Raw genomic sequence first — 17443 nt, 5'->3', positions numbered from 1 at the left:
CAGCACAGTGGTCTTGTTGAAAGTTTAAACCTTTCTAGTGAATTTTTGCTGCCATTTAAGTTTAAGCATGTAGAATAGGCAATATTATCTTAGGGTAAATTGAGACAGAGAGAGATAGCTTGATTCTTATTGGACTTTTTGGTAGGAGCACACATTAAAAAATCTTTTTTTGGATTTAAATATATTGAGGTCAGAAAGTATTGGTATTTTTGATATCCCCAAATTCTAATATGGTATTTGGATTTGGGTTTTATTCAAGAATCTAAAATTATTTAGCCTTCCAGCCTATGGGGAGAGGTCTGGGGGTCTGGGAAAGCTGTTTTTTTTCAATTAGAGGCACCAAATTTGCAGCAGAGCTGCTGATGCCGGTCCACAGAAGAACCCCTAAGTTTAAGGAGGAGGAGTTATGAGTCCAATTCTGTGGGCTCCCAAAGAAGGTGCCCATCCATCCTCCATAGTTTCTGCTGGGGAAGGACTTCTCTCCAGGGCAAAAGCAAAGAGGCATTCCTCTAGCAACCACTGGTCAATGCAGCCCATGACAAGGACCAACACAGGTTTACAAGGACCAAAGCAGGACCCAGGAATCCTAGCAGAACTACAAGCCAATTGGCAACCCCAACAGAACTAATATCAAACTAGAGAATCCTAACAGAACAAAATTAAACATGGGAGTACTTTTTGCAAGCCCTGCAGAGGCAGTGTCAAAACGGAGAATCCCAGAGTTTTGTTTAAATAAAACAAAAGCAGTCTGCCAAAGCCTAACACAACAGTGTTAATCACAGTTGCAAACCCAGCAGAATCAATATACAGTTCAGTAGAACCATCTTAAGCACAAGGGAATATTTCAGCAAGCCCAGCAAAACAGTATAATGGTCTTGCTGAAAAGGGGGGTGCTTCTGCAAGGCCAGCAGAACTCAGGGCCATTCTGGCAGGGCAAGCCCATCAAAACTTATGTCAAATTAGAGAATCTCCATTTTTAGAAACACAAGGTGGAGGACACTTTTGAAAGCCCAGCAGAGCAAATTGCAATGTACAGAATTCCCAGCACAACTCAGTACCACTGTAAAATGAATAATTCAGGTCTTTGAAGCATGAATAGTTCAGGCTACAGTGACGTATAATTTAAATCACAGCATAGACTGATGCCACCAAAAAAAAGGTGGTGTAAGCAGTTGCCCTAAATAGGGCTTTTTGTGGCCAACAGGAGGTGTCCTTTGTTTTCCTGCCAGCTGCACTGCTGAATGCCTCTTTGGAGAGGGTGAGGCAGTGCCATCCCCAGCCACTGCACACACTGCCATCACCCTCTGGATCGGGCTGTGAGACTCAGAGCCACCCCATGCAGTAGCTGTTTTTCTCTTCTTTGTCAGGCTGCCTAGCTGTGTTGACTGACCGATGGGGCCAGATTCTGCTGTGTGCAGACTACTGCCAGGCAGGCTGCTTCAGCTAGCCCTGTTCACTTCTAGTAACTGTGGGGGTGCGGAGGCTGCCCTCAGACAAACCCATTTTATTTGTGGATGGTACTGTGATATGTGTAAGCTCTTCAAGTACATTTATTTCAAAATCAGTTTCCATAATGTTAACAGGTTTGGAAACAAAAAGGAGAAGAATATAGAGTAACGGGATATGGTGGATGGATCTGGATTAGTAAAACACATGTTCATAGATTTGTGCCCAGATTACCAGGAAATACTAATGTTAATTACAGGAAATCGCTACCCGGTAAGTATAAGAAATCTTTATTTCACAAATAGTTTATTGCTTTGTTCAGCTGACTACATCAATACTCATTCAACACTTTATTTTCAAATTCTTTTATAACTTATCAATCATTTAATATCCATGCAAATACTCCAGAAGATGTTATAATTCATAGTCTGATGAATTTGTATGTATGCGTTTCATTAGTTTGTGTATAATGTGCTGTCAGAAATAATCTTAATGCTGCATTTAGTATGAATTCACAAAGTAATTTAATTTTTCTTCATTGATGGGCTCAGATCCAGAAGACCATTTGTGGAATGGATCTCTTCCACCATTTATTGTAGTCCATTTGCCTCCAAAATCTGTTCCTGTGGGTTAGAGAACATCAGAAATAGCATGGGACACAGGATAGGGGGCTGCTGTAAAAGGGAAAACTTGATTTTGGTATAGTTGAAGGCTTTCATGGCCAGATTCAACTGGTTGTGGTGAGTTTTCCAGGCTGTGTGGCCGTGGACTGGTGGATCTTGTTCCTAACGTTTCGCCTGCATCTGTGGCTGGCATCTTCAGAGGTTTATCACAGTGGGAAGACTGTATCACACAGCCCGGAAAACCCACCACAATCAGTTGATTTTGGTAGTCCATAGGTTTGACAAGAAAAATGTTCTGAATCTGAATTCTGACTGTGGCATTTTTGGCGTAGAAATGACTGGATTCTTTCACTTAGACTACCACAATAGTGACTGGAAATAGCTTTTTAGTACGTCTCCTAACCAGTCACAGTACCTGAAATAATTAGTTCCTTGGGGGGGGGGGGGGATGAACAGTGCTATTACTTACTATTAAATGAAATAGCATTTTAGAAATGGTAAGAAAAATGGATGCTCAAATACACATTCTTCTGCTGCTTCTCTCAGAATTCTGAATTTTGGGTACTTGACAGTGCTGCTGGTTTACATTTTAATTTGTGGTTCCATTTCTGAGTTACTGGCATTAGGGTTAGAAGCAGTTTTATGTTAACTCCCATATGTAATTTCTTACCAGCAAAGAGTGACGATACCATCTCAGAAAAACAGTGTGAACTGGATAAAAGAAAACATCTGCCAAAACTAAAAATAGAGTCTGGCTCCTTGAAGGATAAAATAAAAAATGAACTACACAAGAAGGACCAAAACGAAATTGAAAACTTTGTGGCCACAAGGAAGGGTCAAACAAAGGAAGAAAGTGAAATGAAAGAAGAGAAAACTGAAATTGACAGCAATTTGGAAAATTCAGATCATGTGGAAGAAGGTAATAGACACTTTAACCATTTGGTGGGTGGGTGAATATTTATCTTTACTTATGTTGCTAGGGAGAATCAAAACAGTCAAGGAAAATTCTGGTATATCTAAATGTGACTAAATCTGCGAATGTTATCTAATGAAATCCTGTCCAAAGTTCCATTGAAACGAGTGGGATTAGAATTGGATAACTCTGCATAAGATTGCAGTTAATCACTTATTCCGCTGATTCTATTGAGACTTTATTCCTCTTTGTATAAATCGTTATGGATTTGATATGCATGCTAAGACTGTGTTGGAGCATCCAGTTTCTATGCAGTTTTTTAATGTGTATATAAGAAAATACATGACCATCCATGACTTAGACCAACATTTACGTACATTCATTACAAAATGGCTTTACTAATTAAAAATAATTTATTTTCAGTGAAGAAAGACCTGGATGAAAATGATAAAGATATCAAGGAGGAACCTATGGAAGTAGATGAAGCAAAAATAGATACCACTGTGAAATATGAAGAAACCACCATTAGTGCTGATTTAATCAATGTCAGTGAGGGGTTTCACTTAAGAACTTGTTATAAAAAGAAAGTAAAAACATCAAAATTAGATGGACTGCTTGAAAGGAGAGTGAAACAGTTTACGCTGGAGGAAAAACAGCGACTAGAAAGAATAAAGCTTAAAGTTAACACCAGCTCTTCAGGCTGTAAACCTCTGAGTCCACAAAAGAATGTAGATGACCCACAAATAACTAAGGCAGCAGATGAAAAACAGATGGATTTAACTTTCCAAAATGAAACCCATCTTTCAGGTACAAATCCAAGTGAGGATCCAGTTCAGGACAACTCATCATCTAGCAATCTCTGTGTTACCAAAACCAATGAATCAGTGCAATCTTTGCCATGTTTGAATAGACTATTAGAAGGGGCTACAGGTGCAGCTTCAGTTCAGTGCCCTGATACCCAAAGCTTGGTAGTGAAGGATACTAGTGAAAATAGGCCTGAACCAATGGATACTGACAAAATTCAAGGACAGAATAAGGGAGCAGAGATTGATAACTCCATCATGGAGAGTGCTAAACCAATGGAAAGCAAAGAAGCTTGTGAAGGTGGGACCTTAAAAGACATAGCAGAAGGCTCAGAAGAAAAAAATGCAACAAAAATTCAGTGTGAAAATGTTCCGTCAGTTCTTACTGAAAACATTTGCAAAGATGTTGGATCTTCAACTGTGGAAGGACATGAAACATTAAACTATGAAAAACAGGACTGTGATTCTGTAGATGCTTGCAGTTTAGAAGATCATTCTGAAGAGCAAAGAAATGATGGAAAAGAGGGTACTCAGGAAAATAACGAAGAAACATCTGAAAACAAAATTTTGTTAAATCAGAAACAAACTCTTGGGAAATTAAAGCCACTACACACCGAATTCATTTCAGAAAAGGCATATGAGGCCCAGATTCCTGACATGATTGGAGCAAATATTATTGATGAGGTAGTTAAATCTAAAATAGCTGAAACAAATGGGGAAAAGCAAGATCAGGAAAAGTTTGTCCCTCAAAGTTCCATAAACAAATGTTTTGATCAGTTAAAAAGTATTGCTGACAAAAATAATAATAAAAATGGCGAATTAGATATTGGAACTGAAAAAGAAAAATCAGCAACATTTCGCATTAATGGAAAAGATGCTGATTTTAAAGTACTGTCTAATGAGGATTGCTTAAAAAGAGAATCGATTTCACAAACTGAGAGTAATATTGATTCTATAGTCAATAATATTAATAAAAGCAATATTTCAATGAAGCCATTTTCTTCCAATGAACCTGTAAAACCATTTATGAATGGCGATATTGGTATGGAAGACACAGATGGAAAAAACGACTTGGACAGTGAATTGTGTGCACAGAATGCTATGGATTTGGATGGTGATTCTGGAGACAGTGTTTCACCTCAAGATAACACTTCCCAGAATATTGGAAAGAAGCAACATTCGCCAGAAAGATTTAGCCCTGTTGATAACACCCGCGTGCCATGTAATGAGAACAGCATACATAGCAAAACAGAAAGCACAGAAATCAACCCTCCTTGTGTCAAGAAAGCTGCCCTGTCGCCTGTAATTTCTGGTGAGGAATCCAGCTTGAGTAATGACTTCGTTGATCAGAACGGAATACAGACTTACAGCAAAGTTGAAAACATCAATGGAGAAAACACAGTAAAAGCGGTTGTCACAGAAGTGACCACCACATCCACTGTTTCTACTGAATCCAAAACTATTTATAAAATATCAGAACTGACAGCCACCAAGGATGACAAAGAAAGCATGGTGTCATCCTCTGAAAATTGTTCCATATCCACTGTAACCACGACCACCACGACCACTGTAACAAAGCTTACCAGTCCTCCTGCAGACAGTGATGGTGATATGATTTCAGTAAAGGAGCACAGTAAAACTGTGGTTACAACAAAGGTGACAGATTCTGTGACTGTTCCGGGAGGAACCTTGGTGACTTCTATGACAGTCAGCAAGGAGTATTCCACAAGAGACAGAGTGAAGCTGATGAAATTTTCCAGACCTAAAAAGACTCGTTCTGGAACAGCCTTGCCATCTTATAGGAAGTTTGTTACCAAAAGCAGTAAGAAGAGCATATTTGTTTTGCCCAATGATGACCTAAAGAAGCTGGCCAGAAAAGGAGGGATCAGAGAGGTTCCCTGTTTCAACTACACTGCAAAACCTGCTTTGGATATTTGGCCATATCCATCCCCAAGACCAACTTTTGGCATCACGTGGAGGTAGTAACTCCTTTTTTAAAAAAAATATTACTTTTGAGGGGGAGAATTTTCAGTATGTAAACTACATTGGTATAAATATTCTATTGTGAAAGCTTCACACCTGTTTAAATCTTAAGCCTGTATTATTTTCTCTCAAAAGATTGAGCTCCATTTACAGCGTTCTTTTTTCAGTTTTGTTCATGTAGGAGAACTACATACATATATACAGTAATTGGAGTAGAACTGAAGTGGGGAAAGACACACTGTCCACTGTGGGCCCTGCACAGCTAGCCGTTTCTTACACCTTCCATGGGCCCTAAGGGCTAGGTTTCAAAAGGGATGCTAAATACCTCCATTGCAAACTAGCCTAAAATGTTGCCTCATTTGTTTAGAGAGGCACTTAAAATTGTGTGGGTAAATTATTTGAGTTTCTGAAAACAGATAACCTTTTTCTAGTGTCTGCTACCTAGACACAAGACTTGACAAGTGATATTAAAAATAAGTTTATATTTGTCAAATTTGTTTTATCAGTATTCAATGAAAGTTTTCCAAAATTAATTCTTGAGTAGGAACATATCCTTTTGCAAGACAAGAATGTAAGTATTACAGCAGTCTATTAGATGCACATTATCATGTACCTTACTGTTCAGAATTATCGAGTACAAATATCTACAGTCCTCATAAGACAGCATTTTGTATAGGGTGTAGAAAAATACTATTTACTGTAGGAAAATGTAAGAATGTATGACGTGGTTATCAGTTTAAGAGGTACTCATTTATGTTCATAAAGTTGTAATTAGCAAGGTTGGACATGGAGTAATAAATGCCAGCAGGTGCCACTAGTGGCTAAGAGCAGTGGCTAAGAGCAGGTGCACTCTGATCTGGAGGAACCAGGTTTGATTCCCAGCTCTGCCGCTTGAGCTGTGGAGGCTTATCTGGTGAACTAGATTAGCCTGTACATTCCCACACACATCAGCTGGGTGACCTTGGGCTAGTCACAGCTTCTCGGAGCTCTCTCAGCCCCACCCACCTAACAGGGTGCTTGTTATGAGGGGGGAAGGGAAAGGAGATTGTAAGCCTCTTTGAGTCTCCTACAGGAGAGAAAGGGGGGATATAAATCCAAACTCCTCCTCCTCCTCCTCCTCCTCCTCCTCCTCCTCCTCCTCTTCTTCTTCTTCTTCTTCTTCTTCTTCTTCTTCTTCTTCTTCTTCTTCTTCTTCTTCTTCTTCTTCTTCTTCTTCTTCTTCTATATTACTGTAAGGAAAGTAACGGACTCCTGACATTTTGAGCTGTGTATTTTATTACAGCAGAAGTGTGCAATTTTAGACTGACTATGAATTTCTTTAGATACCGGCTTCAAACCGTAAAATCATTGGCTGGGGTGAGCCTCATGTTGCGGTTACTGTGGGCATGTCTAAGATGGGATGATATGGCTTCCAAACCCCTACCAGGTGGAGGAACAACACGTACAGGTAGTCTTTTAAAGAAATACTCATCACTTGTTTACAAGAGAACTGGTAATACTTAAATACGATGCCTTCAAAACTTGCTAACATGCTAGATGAATTTCAGTTTGTTCAAGTGGCAGTCTATTTTTATGAACCAGGTTTTTATTTATTTATTTGTTAAATTTTACCCCACCAATCCCTGAAGGGCTCTGGGCAGCAATACAGAGCATAAAACTCCAATTAAAACAACATTGAAATCCCACATAGTATAAAAACATCAATATAGTTATAGAACCTTGAAATAACAAGATGACAACTTGAAACCCTTTTAATCCGTGGGAGGCCAATAAAGGATGTTAGCCCAGATGTTAGCCGGGCTAGCCTCTAGGAAAAGCCCAGCGGAATAGCTCCATCTTACAAACCCTGTGGAAAGCACTCAAATCCCACAGGGCCCTGATCTCATGCGGGATCATATTCCACCAGGTAGGGGCCAGGACAGAATAAGCCCTTGCCCTAGTTGAGGCCAGCTGGATAGTTTTCGGGTCAGGGATTACCTGTAGGTTCTTGTCTGAGGAGCGGAGGGACCTAATTGGGCAATATGGGGAAAGGCGGGCCCTAAGGTATGTGGATCCAAGACTGCTCACGGCTTTAAAGGTCAAAAACAATACTTTGAAAATGACCTGGTACTCAATAGGGAGCCAGTGAAGGTGACAAAGGAGAGGTGTTATATGGTTCCTGCTAGAGACTCCAGCCAGGAGCCTAGCGGCCGTATGTTCAACAAGTTTTAATTTCTGGATCAGAATCAAGGGCAGGCCACCGTATAGTGAGTTACAATAATCCAATCTGGAGGTGACCATTGCATAGATTACTGTGGCCAAGTCAAAACAGGAGAGATATGGGGTCAATTGTCGAGCCTGGCAGAGATGATAAAAAGCCGTCTGGGCCTTTTTGGTGACCTGAGCCTCCAAGGAAAACCTGGAGTCCACGATCACCACCAGACTGCTAAGTGAAGTTGTCTCCGTAGCATTAAAGATAACCTTGTGATTAAAGACTGAAAATAAGTCATTATTTACCAGTAGTTAAATTTTGAATTATAGCAGTTTAGGCTATTTGAAAGTAATACTGAGGTGTTTTTGCCCTTGATTTTTAAAATTGTGAGCCAAATCTGTGTTGTCTTTTACTAAAACTCATATAACACAAGCCAAGATACTTCAGAGTAAGTGGTCCAGAATTTTGTGATGAAATGATTTAAAATATTAAACTTATAAATATATAAAAATTGAAACTGTTCTAGAAACATCAGAAACAGAAATTACAACAACTGAAATAATCAAGCGGAGAGATGTTGGACCTTACGGAATTCGATCAGAATATTGTATACGGAAAATTATTTGCCCCATTGGAGTTCCAGAGGCCCCTAAAGGTAAATTTGTTTGTAAAAGTGTCTCTGTTTGTAGACAACTGTGAACACACAGGGCGATCTTATTTTATGATAATCTCTATTAACATTTAAGCTGAAAATTTATGTTTTTCTAAAGAAACTCCTACACCGCAAAGGAAAGGTCTTCGATCAAGTGCACTGAGGCCTAAAAGGCCAGAAACTCCAAAGCAAACAGGCCCTGTGATAATTGAAACTTGGGTTGCGGAGGAGGAATTGGAACTCTGGGAAATAAAAGCATTTGCTGAAAGGTAAATTGTTTGTTATTTATTCAAGTGAATGAAGACATTTAACTGATTTCATTGGAAGAAGACTCCTTGCGCCAGAAGAAAATCCTTTCATGAACAGAACAGATTTATATAATCCAATCCAGTGTGCCCATGCAAAATATTACTGCTTTAGCATTGCTCTTTGTGGTCTTCAGCATCCAGTCTCCATACTTCCTTGCCTATGCATTATTTTTGTATCTATTCTCCTAGTTTTGGTGTTCTTCCTCAATTGATTTATTTCACTACAACCAGGCCCAGGTTTTGTAGCTTGCTGTATCATCTGTCTCCCTACTTTTAATATTTGTTCCCACTCAGCTTTCCATTCCCCATTGTCTGTGCCTCATTCGGTTCACCCCACCATGCCAACAGCAAGCTATTTGCATTTTCCCCACCTGTGTTTTATTGTGATCCACTCCAGTGTCCTGTACCCATCATTCATGTCTCTGACCCTAGTACTGATTTGTTTTTATCAAAAAACCATCGTATCTCTCAATTTTTCTAGTTTGTTTCTGTGGACAGTTCTAGCTAATTACAGTTTTTGTTCTTTGAAATTTTAAGCTCAAGCCAACTTGACTGTTGATTTTGTTTTTCACCAAAGGTGTACTGTTTGCAGACATTCTATATGTTGCATCCTGGCAAGTTAGAATGTTCTTGGAGATACCAAGATACTCTGGTGTGGGGACAGAAGGGATTTTAACAGGCAGAGTATAGATACAAAAGAAGTCATTGTGAAATTTTCTATGAGTACCTCTGTCTAAAGAATGATCTTGAGGGTAAAACTGGAAAATTTTGTTTTGCAAAGTTCCAACAATGTAGCAAATAGGTTCATGCCATATAATATTAGCAGTATTTAAAATAATTTGTTTTGTAATTTGAGTTCACAGTCTCAGTACTGATTTTCCATTTGTCTCTTCGGCAGAGTGGAGAAGGAAAAGGCACAAGCAGTTGAACAACAGGCTAAGGTTAGTGAACAGAAGAAGGCTGAGGAATTCAAGGCCCAAATGGAGGCTCAACTAAAACAACAGCGATTGGCTGCCCAGCAGGTGGGATAGCCTCTTAGTCCCGCCTGTTGAAGTTTGCATTTTTTTCATATGTATCAATCATAAAATTAGCATGGAAGTGTCTCCCTCTCCGACAGAGTAGCTTAACATTGTAATAAAAACGCCCATATTCCTAGTGGGAAACTACGCTACTGCATTAAATGTTGTCCTGTGTTGTGTTCTGCCTTATAAGGATAACTCTTTTCTTGTAGTGTTGTGCTGTTTCCAGATTGTTTGGCAAAGGTCACCAGGGTTATTACTTTTTTCCAGCAAGATGAATGTGATTTTTGGCATCCTGCCCAACTAGAGATGGAACTAGATATATTTCCATGTTGGATTGGAAATGAAATTATGATATGTGTCTAGTCTGGCTACAAATACAACCTGTTAGAAGTGATTGATGCATGCAGGCATGAGAGTTATAATTGTCCTTGTTTATTTAATCAAAAATGATATTCTTTTTCTAATGTTCTTTCACATCTCCATTTGAACACGTTAAACATTGTTCATGAATCTAAACATCCAGTAAAATGTTTAAAAGTTTCAGTTTAAAAGTCCATTCCCTAGTACTATGTAACATTTAAACCAACTTACTTTTTATCCATTACTGCATAACAATACCAAGCACTCCACCATTATTGTGGCTTAAAGTTTTGGGAAGGAATTTACACTATTTCAGATTTGCAGTCTTCATTAAATTGATATGTATAATCAGGTTAGTCTAGTAGCATTTAATATTTATAACCTCCTCTCTGCACAAAGGTGCCTGAAGTGATGTACAGTGAAATAAAATCTGCAGAAATCTTAGAAATCTTACTACTTTGTGTGATAGGTGGTTTAAAATTAATATCATCTTACATGTAAGGGTGTTACGGCCATGAAAAGAACTCAACCCCTGCTCCTCAAACCCAAAGAAAATAGTCAAAAATAAATAATGTGCAGGATCCACAGAAAATCATTGTGTGAGCAGATCCCTGATTTTCTTTCCAACAACCGCCTTTTGCATCACAACTCATGCTACTCCAGAGGGTCCTGTAATTCTCAGGAATCACTTTTTAGGGGTCACAGGGAGCCACAGCAAGAGTGAAACATAGGAACACTTACCTTGATATGTTGATTATTGCACCCAATAGTCCCCAGTGCTGTGCAGAACATTGCAGACACTGAGTAGAACTGAGAGCCGCCTGGGAGAGCTCCCCCTACCAGGCGGCCCCTTATCTACATGGCACTCAATAATAGTTAACATTTTTATAGCTCTTGGGAGTTTTCAAAGTGTCTTGTATACATTATGTTTTAATTCTAAGGTAGGTGAATATTAATATTGCCATATATCAAGCAGTGGCCTGCGGCTGATAAAGAGAATGACTTGCCTGAGGCCACCTGATATATTCGTAGCAGAGGAGAGATTTTAACTGGAGACTTTGCAATTTGTATCTCAGTCTCTTAGCCTCTACACCAGTTCTGATGTGTTTTGAATTGCAGTGGAAGCAGCTGTTTTTATCACAAAAACAGTTCTGTTTCTGTGGGCGTGTTAGTGCAAATTGGTCTCCTGATAGGAGCAAACAGTATTAGTTGGGAGTAGGCCCTTCACTGTGTTCTGAATAGCCTGCTTCTAGAATCAGGAACTGAATATGTATGATGCATATCTTAAAAATTATAATATGGTTCAGATATAGTATCAAACATGGTTTGCCACTACACGAATGAGCTTTGAAGGCGCTTCAGGCTAACTCTTGTAACCCTGCTGTCCTCTCCCATCCTACATGAACAAAATAAGTAGTTCTAAAGAATGTTGGTTAATAATCTTAGTTTACAGCAAAAGCATAAATCACAGTTTGCCAGTGTAGTTGTAACAGTAGTAGTAATCTTTATTTATGGTCAATGACCACAGTGTAGTTGTAATGCCAAACTCTGGCTTATTGGAAAGGCAGAAATAATTGACTGTTTGTCTGTGTTTGGAAGAAGTAGGGAGAGAGAGAAGGCCAGGGCTTGTGCAAACAAACCTGAAGTCCTACAAGGCTCATTCTTGTACTGGTGAATGATCGTTTGCCACCATGTCTGGACTACGCTATTGTATATAGCAAGATAATTTTAAAATGTAGCGCTTGTAGAGCCTTCTAGCATTTATATTGAACATAATTGTCACACATAAGTGCCGTTTGATGCACTGCAGTCTTATGTGTTTCTTCTGATCAAATCTCACCGTGTTCGGTGAGGCATCCTTCCAAGTAAGCGAGCGTAGGGAATGAAGGCTTGGAGTGCTTCAGCTTGCTGTGAATGAGAGGACCGGTGTTGGTGAGTGTGCTAGCGCTAGCCGTTTTTCATTTTACCTCTGTGTTCCCCTCTTCTAGAAGCGACTGGAACAGCAAAAGCAATTGCCAGTGGCGTGTGGGGCCTCTACAGCTACAATAACGAGCAGTACTTCAACAACAGTCTCTGCTCCTCAGAAAGTTGTGGTGGGCCCATTACCACGTTCTGTTCCCAGTGGAGCCAAAGTAGTGCTTGCTACTAAAGTAGGATCTCCAGCAACAGTTACATTCCAACCAAACAAGAACTTCCATCAGACTTTTGCTACCTGGGTTAAACAAGGCCAGTCTTCAACAGGTAAGTGATTGTGTTAGTAAAAAATTTACCTGTCCCCTGCTTCCCCCCCCGCCACTACCACCACCAACCCTCTCTGAGCCCACTCTTGCTCGTGTAATTAACACTACATTTTATTTTATAATATTGAGGCTGATTTATGTTGTGGGTTTTATCTCAATGGCCTGCAGGGGTGGGTGGGAGACCACTGCTAGGTTTGCAGCTGAGAATCGCTCATAAGGAGATTCTTTTTGTATGGCATGGCCCCATTGCGTGAGTCACATAGGACCTATGCAGTCATGCAGATCATTGTGGTCATCTTGCACTTGGAGTTGTGCCACTCATTCATGCAGAACCTTGGCATTACAGGCTCCAGAGCTTTTGAGGCTAGCTCCTGTTTCTTATGTTACCGGAGATTATTTTGTCAGTAACTTTATAAACATTAATCTTCTTTCCCTATCCCGTTTTCTACCATAATTCACATCTGGTTATTTAGCATTTCTTTGTAGGGATGATTTATTTAGAATATACAGAATTTTATTGAATTTGCTCTGCAGTTTTCTATAAAAGCATCATAATAGTTGCCAGCGGTGACTTCAGGTAAGAAAAGTCAAATCACGAGCATATATGTACATACATAAGTGCCATTAAGTCGCAGCCAGCCAGGGGCTTTCAAGGAAAGTGAAAAGCCCAAGGTGGTTTGCCATTGCTTTCCTCTGCAGAGTCTCCCTTAGTGGTCTCCCATCCAAGTGCCTACCTTGCTTAGCTTCTAAGATCTGACAAGATTAGGGTATACTTTACCATACCACATCCCCAAGAAGCATATAAATAATCATTTAAAAATTCACTATTTATTAGAAATGGGAAAGTGACCACCATTTCTGTTTTCTTAGCCACCAGCACAGCAGCTACATCAGCAACAACCATTTCCAGCAGTGGTCAGACTTTCCAGATTGCAAGCAGTCCAGTAACTATGGCCGGGAAAGTGCTAACAAAGCTGCCTCTGCCTGCAAACAGCAAAATAGTTGCTGTCAATGTACCAGCCACTCAGGGAGGTAGGAAATATGTTGGCAAAAATTTGCATCCCTGTTTTGACATTTTCCCAATAAAGCTATATGTTGGGTGTATTTATTTTAAAACAAGAAAGGATTCAAACTCTTAATTTCTTTAGTGGGGATTAGTTCTGAGTCTCCTGTGTAAGCGCCGGGTCTTTACTGATCCACGAGGTGGTGTCACATCGGTATCACATCACGATGTTCACTAGACAGACTATGTTTACGGGTGGTTTGCCCTTGCCCCAGTTATCTACATTTGGTACTAGCATTTGTGATGCTCTTGTGCTGACCTTTGTAATTTTGTACATGGTTACCTTTTACTTATTACAGTTGTCTTTGCAAATCTGTTGTCTTTGCAAATCTAATGGCTTAAAAGGGATACAAGATTGCACTTACCTGTAACTGTTGTTCATTGGCATCTTGAGTGCAGACACACATTCCCTTCCTCCTGTTTGGCTATGAGCTCTCTTGTTGGGCTTGCCTTTTGGATTATATTCTGAGAGTTCTTAATGGACAGGCGGGAACTAATGGAAAGGAGCTTGTGACTATTTAGGGAAAAACTGTTGTGCCTGCTCTGGAGAGGCAGCATGCCTGTGACTGTTTTAGGGAACCTAGAAAATTCTATTCCATGGCCAAATTGCACATGCACAGTCCCAGTGAGTGTTTGCACATAAGACATCAATGCACAACCATCACATGTAAGTGCAACTCTGTTTTCTTCTAAGAATTTGCTTCTAAACAGTTAAAGGATTTCATGTTGATTCAAGTTCCTTTAAACTTGCACTTCTTTGTGAAGCATTTAATCCTCACATTTGTGTGTGTGTGTGTGTGATCAAGTCACAGCTGACCTTCAACGACCCAGTTGGGTTTTCGGAGGTGGTTTCCCATTGCCTGGCCTTTACATATTCTGAGAGAGTTCTGAGAGAATTGTGACTGGCCCAAGGTTATTCAGGAGGCTTCATGTGGAGAAGTTGGGAATTGAACCTGGTTCTCCAGACTAGAGTCCACCATTCTGAACCACTACAACCCGCTGGTTCATAGCATATGTTCCTTTAAATGTTTCTACTCATAAGTGCAGCTTCATAAATGTATCTTGTTTCCAAAATCTAGCGAACACAACTTGGTCAGGTGTGATAAAATTTAAGAGAACAACCTGAAACTGTCTTGGGACCATTGAAACATAATTTCAGTAATACTTCTGCTTTTAATGGGACAACTAAACCAAGACCAGTCAATTAATCTTTATTACAGTCATAGACCAGCATATCGTAAATAAAATGAGACATATTAAAACAGTAAATATATATCTAAAAAGAAAAAAACAAAGCCTGCTAGTAAGGAAAAACTGGAAACACAAAAAAGTATGGGAACATAAAGGAAATAGGATAAAGGAATAATTACTAAAGGGGAATAAAAGCTTAGAAACGATAAAAGAACTGTAATGGGGGGTAGGCATAGTGGAATAATAAAGTTGGTAAATTGAAGGCTATAGCTATCAAACCATTTATTGCACAGGCCATTCAGCAACGTACTTCAAGTGCTAATTTTAACTTATCTGATTAGGTCCCAATATTTCTTTGCATGTGGACACCACCACCACACAAATATAGCCTGCATTCAAATGTTTACAGTACCGACATTGACGTAGTAGGTGTCTTTAAATCAATGCATTCATTCTTAATTCTTGTCCCATTAGGTGTAGTTCAAGTACAGCAGAAAGTGTTGGGTATCATTCCATCAACTGCTGGGGCAAACCAACAAACCTTTACTTCATTCCAGCCAAGGACAGCAACAGTAACTATTAGGCCAAATAATACAGGGACTGTATGTACAACTAGTGCATCGCAAGTAAGATATTTTGCTTTTTTTAAATCACAGTGATATTGGACCCACTTTAATTACTTTGGGATGACTTTAAATTTAGTAGGATTAGTAAGATTGATGCAGCTGTGCAATATAGCACTGTCTGAGGACTAGCCTCTTACTAGATTTTCTTGGGGCTGAATGATGGGTTGATTTTCTACATCATGCTTTCTTGTTAAATCACAGTGGGATAACAAGGCCCATGGATTGGACAAGGTCCCTGTCAGGGCATTATCCAAGGCCTTAGATGAAACTTATTCCCAGTGTCAGACCTGAAACTTCTAAAGCAGTAAAAAATCTTGCTCACTGTAGGGTAGCAACGGCCAGTAGCTACTCATCTATCCCTTTGGCCTGCCTAGTATATTTTTTGCTTAGATTAGTGGAAAGGGTTTTTTGATCTGATAGCATGATTTCCAAGCTGACATAACTGTAGCTTCTCTTGCTCTAGAAATTAAACCCCTGGCTACTGTGCAGCTTTCATTTATATAGTTCCCAATGGGTTTCTAATTTGAGGATTCCCCTTAAATAAAGGGGAGATTTTGGAATCCATCAGTACCTCCTTGTCTTTGAAATGTGCCCCAAACCCTTCTTATTTTCTAAGCACTTTTAGGGACTAGTGTTTGTTTTCCTTTATTCTACATTTTTGCCCTTTCTTCCTTTTAAAGCTGTTTTGTTATTTTTGCACAGCTTTAAATGCTGCAAGTATTTTGTTGTTTTCACATGACTTTCAATTCTGCAACCATTTTACTGTAAAATAGCACAAGGATGTAACATTATATAAATAATAAATAGTATATAAATATATAATATGCAAATAATAAAATTTCATGGAAAGCATCAATCACGGACAGGCAAAGTAGAAAGGGAAATGAGCTCTTTAAATAGCAGCAGCCTTTTAACTTTTGAGAACACGGTGATCGTAGATGGGTCTCATTTTGTACAAGATGAAATCTTTAGATATTTGCCCTTGTCATGCGAAAAAAAGATGAAGGTTTTCTTTGGACTTTCATAGGTAATATCTGCAACTCCTCTCCGGCCTGGAATGACAGTTATAAGGACGCCGCTTCAGCAGTCGGCTTTAGGGAAGACCATAATTCGAACACCTGTCGTGGTACAGCAAGGTATTCTCCCAGCCAGTAGGTTAATTTTGATTATAAAATTCCCAGTGTGTGAAATCCATGGTTTGTTTCTTCATTTCATAATCATTTTAGTGTCATCCTCATTGTCACCTGCATTTAAGGGGTTTGTGTTAAGTTATTGATTAAAGGGACTTAAACGCAATCAGCCCTGACAATATTAAAATCCCTGAGGATGTCTCTTTGCATCCTGGCCAATGTTGTCATGCAGTTCCATTAATTTGGGGTAATTCTACAAAATATACTAGTTTACTACTTTTAAATAAAATATAATTCACAGAGATGAAGGCATATCACTCTGCTTTAGATGCCAGTGTAAAGCATACCGTTGATGTATTATTTTTACTCAATGGGATTTGCTAGCTGAGAAAAATAATAATTAGGGCTATGTTTTAATTTGTTTCAAATAGGTGTTTTGTAGTAGGAATCCGTTTTAATATCACTAACATTGGTGCCTCTGTACAGGTCAGAGCCAGCAAGTAGTGACTCAGATCATCAGAGGGCAGCCTGTGTCAACAGCTGTATCTAGTGCTACCACAGTTTCTACAAGTCAGAAGATGGCAACAACTTCAGCGTCGCCTTCACAGCACATGCAGCCACAAGCCACACCTCCTCATCCTCCTCGTCCTCAGCAGGGTCAGGTAAAACTTACTATGGCCCAGCTCACACAGCTTACACAAGGTCAGGTAAGCAGTCTCAGTTTTGGTGCCTTTCCTAATTCAATGGTGTGCCTTTATGTGCCTATTTGAAGTTCATTTGAGAATCTAAGTAAAAAAAGAAGGTGAAATTAAAATCTTACGTTGATACTAATATTTATTTGTTCTTTTGAAGATAGTTAAAATTAAGACTGAGCCAAAGCACTATTTGGTGT

At 39.4% G+C, this 17443-nt stretch overlaps 1 protein-coding gene across 9 annotated transcripts in view; it reads left to right on the top strand.

Annotated features, from left to right (window-relative positions):
- Positions 1–17443, top strand: part of BPTF (bromodomain PHD finger transcription factor) — an 85639-nt gene that overhangs the window by 47489 nt on the left and 20707 nt on the right. For 4 of the 9 annotated variants that reach the window (XM_048490786.1, XM_048490792.1, XM_048490785.1 and 1 more), the window contains exons 11-22: positions 1584–1719; positions 2743–2988; positions 3406–5764; positions 7091–7215; positions 8486–8614; positions 8730–8880; positions 9818–9941; positions 12290–12542; positions 13412–13573; positions 15270–15421; positions 16449–16572; positions 17038–17258. In XM_048490786.1, coding sequence (XP_048346743.1) covers positions 1584–1719; positions 2743–2988; positions 3406–5764; positions 7091–7215; positions 8486–8614; positions 8730–8880; positions 9818–9941; positions 12290–12542; positions 13412–13573; positions 15270–15421; positions 16449–16572; positions 17038–17258 — 4182 coding nt within the window. The remainder of the gene's footprint in view (positions 1–1583; positions 1720–2742; positions 2989–3405; positions 5765–7090; positions 7216–8485; positions 8615–8729; positions 8881–9817; positions 9942–12289; positions 12543–13411; positions 13574–15269; positions 15422–16448; positions 16573–17037; positions 17259–17443) is intronic. The other 5 variants (XM_048490794.1, XM_048490793.1, XM_048490790.1 and 2 more) reach the window with 4 other exon arrangements.

The sequence above is a fragment of the Sphaerodactylus townsendi genome, linkage group LG03 (assembly GCF_021028975.2).
Source record: "Sphaerodactylus townsendi isolate TG3544 linkage group LG03, MPM_Stown_v2.3, whole genome shotgun sequence".
Lineage (NCBI taxonomy): Eukaryota > Metazoa > Chordata > Lepidosauria > Squamata > Sphaerodactylidae > Sphaerodactylus > Sphaerodactylus townsendi.
This window is presented reverse-complemented; position numbering and strand designations above follow the sequence as displayed.